The sequence below is a fragment of the Chaetodon trifascialis genome, chromosome 11 (genome assembly GCF_039877785.1).
Source record: "Chaetodon trifascialis isolate fChaTrf1 chromosome 11, fChaTrf1.hap1, whole genome shotgun sequence".
Classification (NCBI taxonomy): domain Eukaryota; kingdom Metazoa; phylum Chordata; class Actinopteri; order Chaetodontiformes; family Chaetodontidae; genus Chaetodon; species Chaetodon trifascialis.
The window spans coordinates 10479643-10496248 of record NC_092066.1 but is presented as its reverse complement, the minus strand read 5'-3'; the positions used below and the strand labels follow the sequence as shown (position 1 = coordinate 10496248).

The 16606-nt window shown below is 43.1% G+C and overlaps 1 protein-coding gene across 4 annotated transcripts in view; it reads left to right on the top strand.

The window, feature by feature from the left end:
- agap3 (ArfGAP with GTPase domain, ankyrin repeat and PH domain 3) overlaps positions 1-16606 on the top strand; it is a 113980-nt gene that overhangs the window by 29824 nt on the left and 67550 nt on the right. Inside the window, exon 1 of one of the 4 annotated variants that reach the window (XM_070974435.1) lies at positions 12170-12403. The exons of 2 other annotated variants lie outside the window; for them this stretch is intronic. In XM_070974435.1, coding sequence (XP_070830536.1) covers positions 12283-12403 — 121 coding nt within the window. In that variant the 5' untranslated portion in view covers positions 12170-12282. Of the gene's footprint in view, positions 1-12169; positions 12404-14403; positions 16168-16606 lie in introns of those variants that run through there. One more of the 4 variants, XM_070974432.1, reaches the window with a different exon arrangement.

Below are 16606 nucleotides of genomic sequence, written 5' to 3'. Positions count from 1 at the left end.
TCATCACTCCTTTAATTTATACATTAGAATGAAATCAATTTTGATTTTACCCGATCACCTCTGTGTTGTAATATATCAGGTGAAGATGATGAGCCTTGAAATAATCACTCACTTTGACAGAAACTTGGACAGGCTTTGTCTTCCACCACACGTTAGGTGAGAGATCACTTGATGTCAGTGCAAGATTAAAGCAGTGATGTCACCTGAATACATGCATGTGGATGTTCAGGCGATGGTGAGCTGATAATGAAATATGCTGCAGTCAGAATGAAATGAACATCCTCCACTAAAGAGATGGTATCAGTCTTGTCCTTTAGTTGCAGTAATTGTTTAGAAATGACCCCGTTTACACTTGTTTTCAATTTCACTGAAGCAGTTTTATTAGCTTTCAGGCACTTCATCATCTGTTTGATCCTGTTCAGTGGCACCCAGTGCATTAGGTAGTCTACAGTGCTTCTAACTGCATACCAACACAAAGGAGGAACATCAAAGGACATAGACTTGTTTGTTAGAGTCCTTGGGAAAACCTGTTATGCCTCTGTTTATAGTCATTTGAGTGGAGCCCATTCAGTTTTCATTTTGTTTGTTTCCTGTTACATCATTTCCCAAAATGGCCCCAAAACCAAACTTTTTATTTTGGCCGTGCCTCATTTAGATTATCCTGATTTGGTCACATAATCTAATCCTCTCTTAAAATCAGACCTTTATGCATTTGCTTGCCTCTCCACTTTAAATGGGGCTCATTTAGCCGATGCTTTTAAGTTTCTAAATGAGAGAAGAGGGGTCGCAGGATAACTCGGAGGGGTCTGGAGATGATCAAAATCAAAGGACTGTCTTACAATCTTTGCTTTTTTTTTCCAGTGAATTTTAATAATCTGTAACAAATGACTCTTTGGTTGAACTGGTCACAACTAGTGCTGTCACGATTAAGAATTTTAGTTGAAAATTAATTGTCAGAAATAATTTTGATTGATTGTTTCTTTCCCTTAGCCAGCCGATGGACACAGACCTAATTCATTTTCTTTTTATTACAATATTTCTAGCATTAGCCAGGTTTCCATCCGTATGTAGCTCAAATTTTAACCCAAATGCAAGGTAATGTGCATTTCCATGCACCACCATTATGCAAAGTGAAACCACTCGAGATAAACAGGTGGTGGCGCTAATTTTCCCCTCATGTGCGTTGAACCATAGCAGTGACATGATGTCATTAAAAGAGCAGCAGTCAAACCTGAAACGGTGGAAAATGACATTGAAATAGCGATGGAAATATGACATTTGTGTTTGTTGTTAGTTATCCAGCAGGTTTTATGCAGGTGAATGCAAATGACTTATGCAAAATGATTGTGGTCAGCTCAAATAATTGCCACCCGGCGGTTAAATAATAACAGTGACAGGCCAAGTCACAGCAAGGGTTCACAAGAAGACACTGCTTCTTTTCCAGGGGTCATCACATTTCTGCTCCACCCTTCTTATGCTCAGAATGTAGTTGGCGTTCAGACAGCGAGTAGCTGAGATATTGGATTCATTTCTTCTGCAAAATGCACTGAAAGATGCCAATTTTGATATCCATTATCATAAAGAGTCTCCTCTGATACCTTTTGTATTGTCATTCATAAATATCTTTAGCAGCCCTCTGAATGCACCACTTCTGTGTTTCTCTGGATAGATGAGGCTTGTGTTATGAGAAAGGCAGACTGATGTCGACATAATGTCGGCCATCCTGCAGCTGTCACTGTGATGAGGCGCAAAACTGACACTGCTGTGCTGATCTCATTGGCATTCAGCAGCAGTGGCCATGCAGCCGGTTCACACTCAGTACAGACAAAAGGGCCTATCAGTGGAAAACAACAGCAAGCGACTCAAGCCTTTACCTTTTGAGCCTCAAACACTGACCTTGACTCTCAACTGTCAGGTGAAACGGGGCCAGGGTTGGGTTATTTTTTGCACCATGCCGTGTCTTTCCACCGTCAGCCCCGAAGCAGCGGAGTGTTATAGCACCTTTCAGCAGGTCTTTCCCTTCACAAGCGCTCACACCTGTCTCTTCCTGCCAGGATCCCAGAAATAGTGCACTGCAGCAGTGTGTTTCACCGAGGGGTGGGCAGCCATGTGACCTCAGAAACCATACTACCTATGGAGATGCCTCGAGTAAAAATAGCAGAACCATCATCTCCTCCTAGTACTGTAGATCAGGCAGTGTGGGGGGGCTTCCCCTGGATTTCATCAATCTTGGAGTGTCTGCAGTTATTTATCACTCAGGGTTACGTAACAGAGAATCACATTATAGAATCACATCTTCCCAGAAGGTGTGGGTGCAGATGAAGCCGGTGCATCTTTGCGGTTTTTGAAGTGGCACTTATCCGTAACGGTCTAGTTAAAGAACAGGTCTCCCTTCTCCTGGGGAGGCTGCTGATGCAGTGTTCAGCGAGCACGGGGAGGGTGGAGGGGGTTGTGGGCGGATAGGATCGAGTTAAGGATTAAGACGACGCAGAAGGGGGGAGGAGGAGGAGGAGGAGGAGGAGGAAAACCTGGAGGAGATCACGTTCTTGTGTCATTTCTGCTGCTAAGGATTGTTTTCCAGTGGCCCAAACTGAAATCCTCAGCTCATTAGGCAGCTTATTTCACATTGGATTACACAAGGGAAGAATGGGGGTGCATGTGGAGTGTGTGTGCGTGCGTGTGTGTGTGTGTGTGTGTGTGTGTGTGTGCGCGCATGCATCATATTCAAACGCAACCTCAGTGGCAGGGGGGAAATCAATTGCTGAAAAGTTAGCATGGACTGGAGGTGTAGGAGGTTATGACACTTCAGATCTCAATGAGGCAGTAATTCTGAATAATAATGCGCACTGTACATGCTCTGCATACAAGATTCTTGCCATAAAGTGTGTTCAAGAGGCCTCGAGGGCTGCATATTTTGCTGTTGCTCATTAAGTACCCATTTATTGCAATTTGGACGTCATTTTCTCTGCTGCCAATGATTTGTTTCAGGTGGAGAGGTGCTGAAATGTTCAACATATTGCTCAGTTACTGAAATTAGTGCAGCCTAAGCCTAACATCAGCATTTTTCTCCTTCAGTGGTGCATAGAAATCTGACATTTCATCACTGAAAGTGCAGAGATGATGACTGCATCATTCCCATGGATGTTTGCTTCAAGGTCTTAACTGTACTTGTGTGGCAGCTGCCTGCTTGGGCACTCGCCACAGAGCTGCAGAAGTTATTAAATGAATCTCTTTGGTACAGCAGATATGTGGCCCCATTAAACTGACTAGATTTTTGACACTTCCGGGAGGGAGAACTCCCCTTTGTCTATTAAAGATGGTTTGTCAGCATTTGGAGGAATTCAATCTCCAGGCTGGATGTAAGTCTGAACGAGTTGATCTCTCCAGTTCTCAAGGAAACGAGTTTCGATGGATATCAGTTAATACAAATTCAAAGTACATTTTACTTTTTCCCTCTTTCCCTTCAGGTTGAAACATAGCACTTATCTCTTCACATGACGTCTCACACAGGCCTTTTAGCCGTCATGTTTCCTCAGACTTACAAAAATGGGTCTGCGCAGTTTTAGTCTGCTTTGCCTTTTTTGGATTGCAAAGACACAGTTTTTTGAAGGAGGGTTTGATAGCCCATAGTTCTGTTTAATGTTTTTACCGCTTTCACTTGTCAGTGTCAAAACCTGACAAAGACTCTGCAGTGAAATATCAGTTGGAGTCAGTGCAACTGCGAATTCAGCACAACGTGGTGCCCTGCGAAGAGTCAGATCTTCTGATCAGCAGTTTTGAGATTCTCACATTTAATGGAAAATGTCAATGAAGAGCTTGAGTTTCTTTTACTGTTTGCGAGTATGTGAAGCTGTTTGTTTCATAAGATCCCAGCTCGTCCATCTCCGTGCTGCCACTTTCAGACTTGGTTGCCATTATAACAAAAGCCCTCCAGCAGGCCTCATTTCTCAAAAGCCAAATTGCAGGAAATACTAGTCGGGCACCATCACTCAGTGTCTCCACGTCCAGTTTAATCACATCCAGGTTTTCTGGTTCACCTCAACCTGCTGCTCATGCCCACATCCTACTGGACTGAAACAACGTGTATGATGAAATGTTTCCTCCTCCAATGTGCCTGGCAGGGACAGAATGATATGTCATTATGTTAAGGGCACCTAAAAATGTCACGAGGAGTGTGTAATGTAGGTGCTCCACGTTGACTTTGACAAATAGAGCTGTCATGAAACTTCACCAATTAGGATACAGATGTTTGGGCTGGCCTCTCCAGCCTTAGCGCCTCTGTCATTCAGCCACTGTAGACAGCGACTCAGCCGTAACTAAGCCTCTGTGTCTGGCTGTCTGACTGAGGACATGTTCTCATCCAGAATACTGATGGCATGTCATTTCTGATCAAGGTTCTCACCGTTTACTATAAAATGAATTTAAAGTTATTCAATTTCACGCTAAAGCCCCACTTTTGAGGCATCGGGGAGATTTCAGTCCTGTGCAAGCTACAGGGAGGGATCTTCAATGTGGTGTGTTTGATGTCGAGATATTGTAAGTAAATAGATTTCTTTTTGTGAAGGTTTACCTCACTGTCTTCCCCTTTGTGCCCTTCACTCTCTACATATCATGCTAATTGTTAGTAACCATGTTACCACGGTGCCCGTCTTGCTGGGTGCCATTTAACTTGAACTGGTGGAGCGTGACTTCATTGTCAGTCACCTGTGGAACTAAATCTCTCAGAGCTATTTCGCAGGCTGAGGATTTGAGATTTTCATCAGTCACAGATATGCTAGTTAAATGAACATAACAACAATTAATCCCACATTGAATGCAGAATCGATGATGCGTCACTATCCTGGAGCCATTATCTGTTGAAAACTGATTGCATAACTGTTTGCAGCACACAAATGGCAGAATATCAAGGGAGGAACACTGAATCTTTCCACACAGAGTCTTTATTTTGTAAACCTGAGGTTCATGAACTGTATCGGCTTGATAGTAACAAATAAGTACTCCTGTGTTAGATCAGTCAGCAGCTGCTCCATAGGTTTGCGTGTTATTAGCACTGGCAGGGGGGCATTGGTAGGAATGACGGTATTCCTCCTGAAGTCTTTGTAAAATGGTGTTGTCAGCTTCATAACGAAGCTCCCAGCTTATTGTCTCAGCATGCATGGGCGGCACAGGAACGGAGACAAAAGGCGTGGGAAATTACATGGGAGCTTGTGCCCAAATGTGTCGCTATTCTTGGCCCTCTTTTTGGAACAGCACGCAAAGAAAAACCTTGAAAGGAGTGAAAAGTAGAAGACCGAACAGAATCAGGCAATATTCTGTCGATTTCTTGCTTCACCTGTAAAAATTAAGAAGACTTGTGTGGCGTGCAAACCGCAGAAAGAACCGATGATGGCGGTTTATGTTCTGACTTTCATCTCAAGAGCGTGATTATTACCCAATGAAGGGCAGCAATTGTGCATAAAAATCAGATCAAAGCTTAAGTTAGCTTAATAGTTGAAGTATCTTCTCCATGTTTTAGCAAAATGAAGTGTTCCACTGGTGTTGTGATTGGCAGTTCCCTTTATTTTAACAACTGCAGGAGTGTCAGAACAGGATGGCGGTGAGATGCAAGAATGCAGCTGAAGGCCAGATGATGCATGACAGATTACATGCTGCCATTAAAAGAAGGAAATTGGAGGACGAATATGATTCAGCTAGCATGATTGCTTGAGGGGTGTAGATATAGGTGAGCAAGATAGCGACATACGCAAAGCTGCAGTTACTCCTCTCAGCACTCAAGGTTCTCCTCCTGAGTGATACAGAAGCCTGATTAATGGGATTTCTTTCAGTTTAAATTGCACCCCATAAAATGCTCTACCTCTGCCCTCCTGCTTCACATTATAGCAAACTGTAGCTATCACTGGTCATTATTTTCAGGGAATTGATTCACTAAAATCAAGCATATCTCATCCCTGCTCCCTGATGATGATCTCTCAGGATGTCTCTCGGTGTTCTTGTGTAATAATGCCAAAAATAACAGTGATATTACCACTTCTTCTGCACTATAATCCAAATTGCAGAACGCAGCACATCAAAGCGATTGCATAAAAGTGAATTTGGAGGCAAGTTTTGAAAGATGACACCAGAAGTAAGCGAGGGTTTGCAAACTAATGTGTAGAGGAGGAGGAGGACTGGGAGCCACCAGCCCACACAAACCTGCCTGCAAAAACTGTGCATCTCTCTGCAGCTTCCTCCTACGTTCTCTCGCTGGTCATTTTGTCATCTTCTACAAACCAGTACATGCCTCCGTGTTTCCCTGCCCATTCCCGGAGACTGAAATCCACACTGACCTTTTCTGTTTTCAGTTGTTCCATTCTCCCTCGCCAGGTCTGCATCCAGTATTTTTGCACCTTGAATTTCTTAATTTGACATATTGAAGGAGTAGTAACGTACTGGCTGGCAGGGTGGTAGTGATGGTTGCAGGAATCAGTAGTCAAAAAGTCAAGACTCCCACCTATTCATCCACCCATGCGTGCACAGTGCAGTTGCAGGTACAAACACAAACGAGCAGCAAACAAACGCTGATCCTTGGCACTTTTAGTCTTATTTTCTGTCAGAGGAAACAGGAATATTAGCAGAGAGAGAGAGAGAGCGTCTTAGATGTCAAGCATTTATCAAGCAGGCTTCATGCTGCATATGCAACTTAGGGTACACAGCTAATACACACTGTCTCTCTCCCATTCAATCTCATATGTTCTGTCTTTCTCTCACACACGCTATACCAATGCACTGCTCTCTCTCAAAACCTGAATTTTAGAGACAGAAGCGTCTGGAATTTTTTCACAACCTCCCACAGACGTCCTCGAACCTATCATTTTCTCTGCAGTGGAGCAATGGTGACGTATGCTCATCGCTAGTGCAGCTGAATTTTAAAAAGCTCTACACCCACGCTGAATACCTCTACTGCAAGCATAATTATCATAAACTTTCCTTGCCGTCTGTAGCCCTTCTGTCTCTGTGTATGATTCTCCCCATTTGTTCAGTTGCAGACATGAATTCAGCGTCGATGCAGAAAGGGGAGGGTGAAAGGGGTCTGGTAAATGTATGTCTTTTTGAAAATTGGTAGGTCATTGTCTAACCGCTGCTGCTGTGTAAAACTGCCTGGGTGTGGGGGACTCAAAGGCACATGTTTGCATATTTTCACTGTGTGTTTTCGGGTATACCGGTACATGTACTCCTGCATGCATATATTGGCTCACACTGCATCCAAACTGCTGGTTGTTTACATTATGTCTCCAAGCGATTCTCATTGTGGAATTTGGGAATAAATGCTGTTGTACATTAATATGGGGGAGAAACACCACATTTAATTTTTCAGCTTGAACAACAACTGCTGTGTATGCTTATTTATCAAATTAGAATTCTTATCATTAACACTTTATATTAAGGTATACATACTAGCCATTAACTAGTTGCTCATCATCATGCTTATTAGTAGCATATTGGCCCTTTATTAGTCATTATGAAGCATTTATAAATGCCTTATTGTGCATGACCATATTCTCCCGGGCCATTCAGTAAGAGTTCTCTCTCAATTAACAAATTGCTGCTTATTGATTGTAAATAAGGAAGTTATTCTATGTGATCTTAATAACCTAACCCTAATGCCAGAATAAGGCATCAATAAGTGCTTTATAATGACTAATGTAGAGCCAGTATGGTACTAATATGTATGCTAATAAGCAACTAGTTAATGGTGAATATGCTAACCTTAATATTAAGGGTGACCATTCAGATTTTTGGGGGGAATTTGCTGTCTGACAGTCCACTTTGGTTTTGTTTTGGTTTTTTTTTTTTGTTTTTTTGGGGGGGGGGGCACATCAAGTTTTAATTGCGCCACAGAGAGCTGAACAGTCACACCCAGGAAAACATCAGTGTTTCAGAGGGACTCCCATGTGGCAGCCCACACTTATAATTAACTGTGATAATTTATTCCCCCTTTTTCTCCTTAAGATGTAGTGACAGATTTTTAATTTCAGTTATTTTTTCCCTGGCTGGGTTGCCACAGCGGTACGATCAGTCAGGGAATACCTGGGTGTTATGAAACTTCATCACATTGTGGTAAATTATGTGAGTGTGGAAATGTAGCATAGACATAAGAAGCGCTTAATGTGGTCACGGTCCCAGAATTTTAAACTTTGATTATTACAAAACATCGAACAGAATAACTTCACTATAAATGAAAACACATGTTGTTTCTGCAGCTATAATATTTATTGTACTGTTGTTTTGGATGTGACTGTGTCTGATATCACTCAGTTGTTCACTCATTCATTGCTCCCTATCTAATAGACACTCAATAGTGAGCAGTAAATTCAGATTTTGGTCTTATTATTTTGTATCATCCCTGCCAACTGTTTTTTTTTGCATCTATAAAATCTGAAGCATTGCATTGTGGGATTGTTAGTTGTTCCACTGTGGATATATTTGCACACACAGATTTCAGACAGTCAATGGTGGACTGTAAATGTAGTGCACAATATGGTGAAAAGGGAGTTGTTGTGGACATAGTGCTTTACTGTACATGCTTTGTATGTGCTGTGTGTAATATCCTATAAGCCACCATATTGATAACATTTCATAGCAGCTTAACATTGCTGTATCACTGTGCCTGACCTTCATGGAGTCACGGACCGACTTAATTTTTCTTATTTTAGCATGTTTGGTACAAGCTTTTCCAAATGCTTTGATGAGCGGCCCCCCAGCAAACTTCAACACCCAGTCATGTCACGTTCGTCTTAATTGAAAACAAAGTAACATGCAGCATAACAAGCTTAACTGCTCATACTTTAATTCAGAATATTTTGAAACATGATCTACCAGCTCTAGTACAACTTACTATTTTTTGGCCTTTGAGATATGTAATTAACATGATAATAATTTTAAGCCGTAAACCCCAAATCTATGTCTGCATGGTGTTTCTAGAAATGCTCTGAGAATTTTGATTTCTTCTTTCTTGCATTAACTTGAACTAAGTCTCAACATTTTCCCAGCATTTTGTGCTCTCAACTAGCTAAAATTAAAATCCAGAAGATGGCATCAGGAGTCATTTGACATAGTTGAAGCCTCAGGCAGAATCTCATACAGGGTCAATTAGCAATTCAGAGCTCATGTGCCTGGTCTGTGAGGATGCTAATCACTATGACTCTGTCCAGTGAGGTCAGACGTCTCTTCAATCAAGGACTTCTTCTGATAGCTCTGGATAATTTCCTCCACTTATTACATGTTGGCCTCCCAGTGCAATTTGTTCATTTACATTCGCATGTTCACATGAGGCTATATTTAAAAGCATGACATCAATACCTATGAAAAGTCGTGAACATTTTTGTTCTCATTAAACCATGTGAGTCACTGCCGCAAGCTTTGACACTGATTTGTCATGCAAAGCTCTCACCAAACACCTCTGAGTTCTGCAGATGACACGGGTGTGTTTGAGCTTTCAGAGAGTAGACAACGTTTTGTCTCTTTCTACACGTTCCTGGAGAATGCTGGATGCTCGTCAGGTGTGAGTCGTGCTGCTGTGGTGTATGTGTGAATGAGGTCAGCAACAACATACTGACCCAAAAAAAATTAGGCAGTGTTTGATTACAACCATCTTCCAGCCTATTGCTCATTATCTTAAGTCAGGGAACCGCCTTCATCGACTGTTCCTGTCACCCTGTTTGCCAGAGGAAGCAAACTGTCCTCATGGAAGTGTGTACATGTCTGCACAGCTGTCTTCCTCACACTGACTCATGTTCTATTGCTGCCGAGAGGTTAGTAAGCTTTACTCATATGGCTCAGATGCATCATGCTACCTGCTAGACAACACCAGGGTCTGTCGCGCAGTGTCTGTGTCCTTATATAAATAGACCAGTGCGGCCCGTCTGTCACGTCTGCTGCTCAAATGTATCTGTCCTGTGGTTCCTGCTAATAGGCGTTCAAAAGATGTCACAACCCCAGAAATGTCTTAAGCCTTGAAGGGAATTGATGATGCTGTGAAAACCATTCCCAGTTCAGCCACTCACTATCTACAAGCTGACAGTAGGTGACTGCAGAATGGAGACATCCAAGTGAGGTTGTTGAATTTCAAAAGTTGGCTCAAACTTTGACAATAACGTTCTGACGAGAGTGTTTTGCCTTTGAAAATCCATTTAAAATGCAATATTTAAATCAGTATGCCGTTCCCCAGTGATGTGACAGTGATGTGACTGCCACCCTCTGGAAGCGACAAGTATATTGTGTCAAATTACCTCAACTGAAAATGCAAACGCTGTTGAATAAAATGAGCCCTAATTGAATTCAATTAAGAAGATGTGGAAAAAATACAGACAATTTAATTAGAGACCATAATGGGTTTTTCCATTATAACTGTACCTGGTCTGAATTAAATGGATGTTATTTACCATCAGATAACAAAACAGAAATTTCCCCTCTTATATTCTAATTTATTTAAAGTGTACTGTATGTATGTGCAGTGCATTTACAAAGTAAAGCTGTGTTTCTAAAATGCTGGAACAGTAGATGGGGCTTTTGGGATATTCAACAAAATCCATTTCAGTATCATTATGTTTATGGCATTTACTGACAAAGAAAGATTGCTGATGGAGGTGACAATAGCCCCTTTTATGCAGCTTGTTAAAGACGGCAATTTTGAGCCTTTATTCCGCCTCGCTCTTCAGAATGTACAAACATGGAATAGGGGGCATTTTTTTCTTTTGGTAAGCCCACAGTGGAGGTAGTAACAGAGCCAAATCAACAGTGTACAACCCTGATTCCAAAAAAGTTGGGACGTTGCATAAAATACTCAAGTGAAAACAGTACAGAGACAATATGTTTAATATTTGACCTCATCAACTTCAACCTTTTTTTTTGGAACATTCCACAGGTAACAGGTGATAGTTTCATGATTGGGTATGAAAGGGGCATCCTGGAAAGGCTCAGTCATTCACAGGCGAGGATGGAGTGACGTTCACCACTTTGTGAACACATGATTGTATAAAGGACATAACTACATGGACTACATGGAACACTTTGTAAAGCTGTTGTCAGTAAACACAGTTCATCTGCAAATGATTGCATTCTGTTTTTATTTATGTTTTGCATAGTGTCCCAACTTTTTTGGAATCAGGGTTGTAAAATGAGGGAGCAGAAGCCACTAGATGCCTATGCTCTGGCTCCTGCTATTACCTGCCACACCTGTTCTTCTTCTGGAATGCCGGCATGTTATCTAAAATCACACACTGGGGCAGCATTATGGTGCCGTTGTTTGGTTCTGTGTAAAAAAAACAAAGCTGACATAATGACAGATTTTCTTAACGGCAGTGTTGCTGGATCTCTGTTTAAAAAGGGCTCACGATAACAAGAAAACCTTTGTGTTGGTACAGACTTTGAATGTAGCCAAAGGCCTAAGGACATAGGTCAGACCCATGTTGGCAAAACAACAACAGTACACTCACATTTTTTAAAATGACGCTCACAGATGAAGAGATAAATGGCCAGCACACTTAGTATGACATCTACTCACAATCAGACAGATGTGTACTCGCACACAGAGAGAGATACAGGGGCGGAGGGTAATTCAGGAACCTCAAAACATGCTAATCCAGTTTTTCTGAATAACCCTCCCAGCTGCCTTAAAGATACGGTTACAAGAGGCAGAAACATTTAGCTGTGAGACCGGGGAGGAGAGAGGGGCACACAAGAGAAGCTCTGTTACCTCGTCAGCACTTTGAAATCCCAGGATTTACCAGAGTGCAGGTTTCCTCTGGACCGAACCGCAACAAAGACAACAGGACAGTGGATTAACTTTAATCCTATCAGTGTTTCCTATGTGGGACCCTGTTAACAAACACCTGCATGAGGAATTACCCGGAGGAAACCGCTCCCAAGTGAACCATGACACATGGCCTCTCTGGGCCACTTCCTCAGACTGTCCAGTAATCAGTCGGGTTTCTGCTGGTAACCACATTATCAGGACTGCATGGAAGACACATCACGGCCACAGCATGATGCAACTGACACGAGAGATTTTGTGGGACAGAAGTGACCGAGGACCAACATGCTGGGACTGAGAATTGAGCTGCAGAGAGATTTTCACAACAATGCCTGGTGTAGAAGCAAAAGATGACGAAACCCATGAGGAGAGGACAATGAGAAGATGATCAACAAGTCCGATTGACACGTAATATTTCAGGGGCCTGGATGTTTTTTGGAATGGTTATATCATAAGTCATGGAGACCTCCCTTTGAGGTGACAGGTAGATCATGTTGATGTGCTTTGGTAGTCGTAGACAAGCTCGACACCGCAAGACCCAATGGAACGAAGAAGACTGTTTGCTTGATGATGAGCCTCAGATGATTCCTAACCCCTGCTTCCTAGACCCAGGTAAAGGCCAGCGCAGTGAGCTTTGACAGCTTAACATGAGACTTAACTGCACTGTCGAAGCATCTTGACGTTTTACTGGTAATACTCAGTACTCTCTCTTATGAGAAATGTCAAGATTTTCCTGATTGTGCATGATTATGTGTGGTTTCAGTACGTGCTAAAAAGTAAAGCACTGGGTTTTCTGGAACAATACTGTAAATGTTTTCAATTGTTTTCATTCTAACACCACTCGGGCTGCTGATAAGAGCACAAAAGGAAAAAATGCACCAAGAAACACCTCCGATATCACACGTCCTGCAAACAGTATGAAATGACAAAGGCCTTGATTCAGATGAGCTTACACTAATGTATTTTTGGAGCATGTTTTTCCTTCAGCCTGAGGAAAATTATCAGCGTTTCAGCTATTAGGAAGCCTTAAGGTGTTTTTATGAAGAAAGAGGTTGTTATTTCAACTACACACAAGGCTGCTGTGATGCGTGAACTGCAGCTTCCAGCTTCATGGTTGTACTGGATTTTCCAAAGTGACACAGTCATGGTTATACTGGATTTCCCACAGTGACGCAAAGCGAATGGTTGGTTATAGCCATTTTGTTCTACAGTTTTATCTTCCAAAATCCCCCATAAGCTGTAATGCTAAACTCTGGTCATGCACCCTTTTCTGGGTTTGTATGTGATATAGGACATAATGTCATGAGAGGTTTAAATATAATATCTAATTATAAAGGTTGTCTGGATCTTGTTTCAAAAACACTGGTCAGGCCAATTATACCAATCTTGAATAAACAGAAATCAATGTAACCTCATGGAAAATTCACCCTAGTTTTCCTTCCAACCGGCATTTTTCTTTTTTTGACCACAAAGGGGCAGTGTTCCAGTCCTAACAGCACTGTAACCAGAGTGCTGCAGAGTTGAGCAGGGAAAATCTGGCTTGATTCGTATGATTCTTCATAGTATATGGCCCTATATGTGATGGCTCCATTTCAGTTCATTTATACATCGTAGAGCAGCACACCTCTGAAAACAAGGAAATGGAACAGGAAAATGTAAGGGATGTTTGGTCCATTAAGCTTACGCTCTCCCACTGTGTGTAGGCTGTGTAGTGGGAGCCAGTGTGGTGTGTAGTTGAGTGGATACGTCATGTTACCAACACAGGTTTTTATTCTTGGTCTTGTTGGTCCTGTGGGGATGCTTTTTTAAAAAAAAATAAAATTTGTGTGTTTTTCCCTATCAAAAGATATCTGAACAAACTGTGTACAACCTAAGCAGTTTAGCTATGCTAGACCTTTACAATTTAATGGAAGTTGGTGGTCACAAAGAAGTGGATTATTCAAAAAAGGACTTGATGTTTGTCTCTTCCCCTGTTAAAAATGAGAAAGTATCCCCCTTTTTGTGCTTTGCAATTGGTCAGAAGGACACAAAGTGTCCATTCATGGCTGGTAATCTTTGAGCTGATTACACGCTGCTGTAATCAACAGTCTTCTCTCAATCTCATGTTCACTGTTGTCTGTTTATGTCTCTGGGGGCCACTGGCAGCTCGAGAGAAATCGGGAGGGCGTGTTTAATGCCTGTGGGATCCACTCCTTGTTTTCCATGTGTCCCGGGGGTTGGAAGGCAGCTGAAAGTTCAAACAGAGACTCACTCCCTCATGCTCTGCATGGCAAGAGCTCAGAGATTAAGGGGTTTGTCTGCACCGCCAACAACAAGGATTGCTCACAGTTCGTAACTTGCCAAAGAGGAAAGATGATTCAGTGTTTTTTTTAAATGCAACTTTTGCAGCTATTACAGATATGATTTTATTGCAAAACAAGCAGCGGATTTTTTCTTTTGTTCATCTGTCTGTGCTGGACAGGTAGAACAGAGTTTGGGGAGAAAGCAGCTACCATCTAAATGCCTGTGTGAGTCTTGCTGAGGAAAGGAGCCAGAGGATGCAGGTGGCAGCAAAGCTTTGCTCTAACTTGTTTGAAGTTTTTTTTCCCATGTCAAAGGTGAAGGATTATGCCTGGCATAGGAATTTAGTCTTCAAATGAAGGACTTTATGAGCTGAATCTCAACAACTCCCAGGCAGAATGTGAGCACTGGCTTGTGCTACATGCTTGTACCAGTGTGTGTGAATTAGGATGTATCTGTGAATCAGTATTAGTTAAGTGCCATGCTATTCCTTAGCAGTGGGACCGTGGATGCGACCCCAAGGAGCACAGCTATTGTCCAACAGCAGCAGGGGAAAACTGTTTACCACATCTCTGTAATCCTGAAAGAAACACAGGAAAATGTGCCAGTGTCAGAGCTGGGGCTGGGCCGGGTCACCCACACCCTGGTGGAGAATTGCCAGCCAGGAGGAGAGATAATTAGTATTGTGCCAATGGAGAACAGTCCCAGGATGGGCAGGGCACAGCAGGAGCTGGACAGGTGGCCCTCCCTGAGCCGCACAGGAAGAACAGGGAGGCAAAGAGAAGACGTAGTTGTGGAGGAGAATGAGGAGGAGTTGAAAGAGGTGGAGGGAAAAATGAAGACAGACAGGTTTTTGAAACAACCCTCTAAGAACTCAGGTAACTCCTCACAGCAAGACAGAGACGTGGCAGAGTTAGTTACTCAGCCAGACACCCAGGAGCAACGGATTCGGAGCTCAACCTTACAGTCTGTCACTGTCAATGCTAAAGGGCTTGTCTGTGGGGAATATGGCACCGTTGCAGGACACAGCTCTCTACCCCGGGCTGTGTTGCGAAGGTCATGCCAGGATGAAGCTCCACTGGGTAGGAAACCGGTGAGCATGTATGGCGACTCAGTCAAGCAGCGAAGAGATTCTCAACCTCATCAAGAAAGAAGGCTCCGGAGGCCCAGGAGTGTGTGCATGCTGGCAGGCCCAGGCCCAGTCCTGTCGGAGTCCCGGACCCAGCAACCCTTCAAGAGGCCAGGCATTATTGAAAACGAGCAGCAGTACAGGAGCAGGAAGGCTGAGTTGAGGGCTGTGGATGGCCTCAATCCTGTCGTGGCTCAGCAGCCTTTGGTCCCTGCAGAGGTGACCCCCAGGGTCCGCCAGAGGAGCTGGAAGCCCAGGCCTGTCAGTATGACAGTACTGGAGCTAAGAAAGAGGGGCTCTGATGATGAGATAGACAGCCAGAAGAGCTGCAGCCAACCAGGCGGTGATGGAGGAAGCTTTCTCAAAGGGGGATTCCGTTGGAGGCTTTTTGGCAAAGCACCCCAAGATAAGAGCAAGGAGAGGGAAAGTGACAGAGATGCAAAATCTTCTCCCAAATCCAGCAAATCTGATGCTCCAAAAAGTACACTGAGTTCCTTAAGACGGAGTCTTAGTCTGCGAATCAGGAGGACCCGGCCATGGGACAAAGCTGCTTCAGGGTCGGAAACGGAATCAAAGGAGCGCTCTCGGATTAAAAGTGTGTCTGATGAGACAATAATGCCTCCACGGCCTTTCTCTTACCTCACAGGAAGAATGCTTCCAACTCCCAGTGAGCAGACTGAGGATGGGGGCATGCAGTACATTCAGTACCACAGCAAGGGCAAGGTCAAGGTAATGGAGGTACCCCTCTGTCCGACAAAACTGTCTTCCAAACCAGTTCAGGAAGAACCAAGCATATGGCAGCTCATAGCCAACCGTTTCAGGAGGAAAGAGCAGCCATGCAGTGGCAAATGTGAAACCCAGCTGTCTCAGAGCAAAGACACTGGCCAGTATCCCCTGGCTGAGAGTAATAAGTCACAGCCAGTCACCATAGAGACTCTGGCAGGCACTGACTCCGACAAAGGTCAAGGTAAGGCCTGTAAGATTGCTGAATTTATTTCTCCTCTCAGTTCTCCATGTAAAGCCCCTCCTTCACTGCACAGAAAGTTACAGTTCAAGAGAAACACGGAAGTGCTTTTTTTTTTTTTTTAGGAGGACAGGCAAATGAAAAACACATGGGGAATTGTGAGTTTGGATGGCATTCAAAAACATCTGGTTTCACAGAGTCCTTTTGGAATTTCTATTTTGGGTGCTTAATTTCTCCATGTTTTTCTTGTGTGAACTGCCCTTTTCTTATGCACTTACACAGCAATTAATTTGCCTTACAAGTTCAGTAAATTAATAGGTAAGTAAAACACCAGTGACTGATAAGAACACATTATAATGGCTTGTTTTACAGTGGTGAAACTGTGGTATAACAGTCCCAGTACTGTCTGTGTGTTACCCAGATACAGGACATGGGCGTCTTG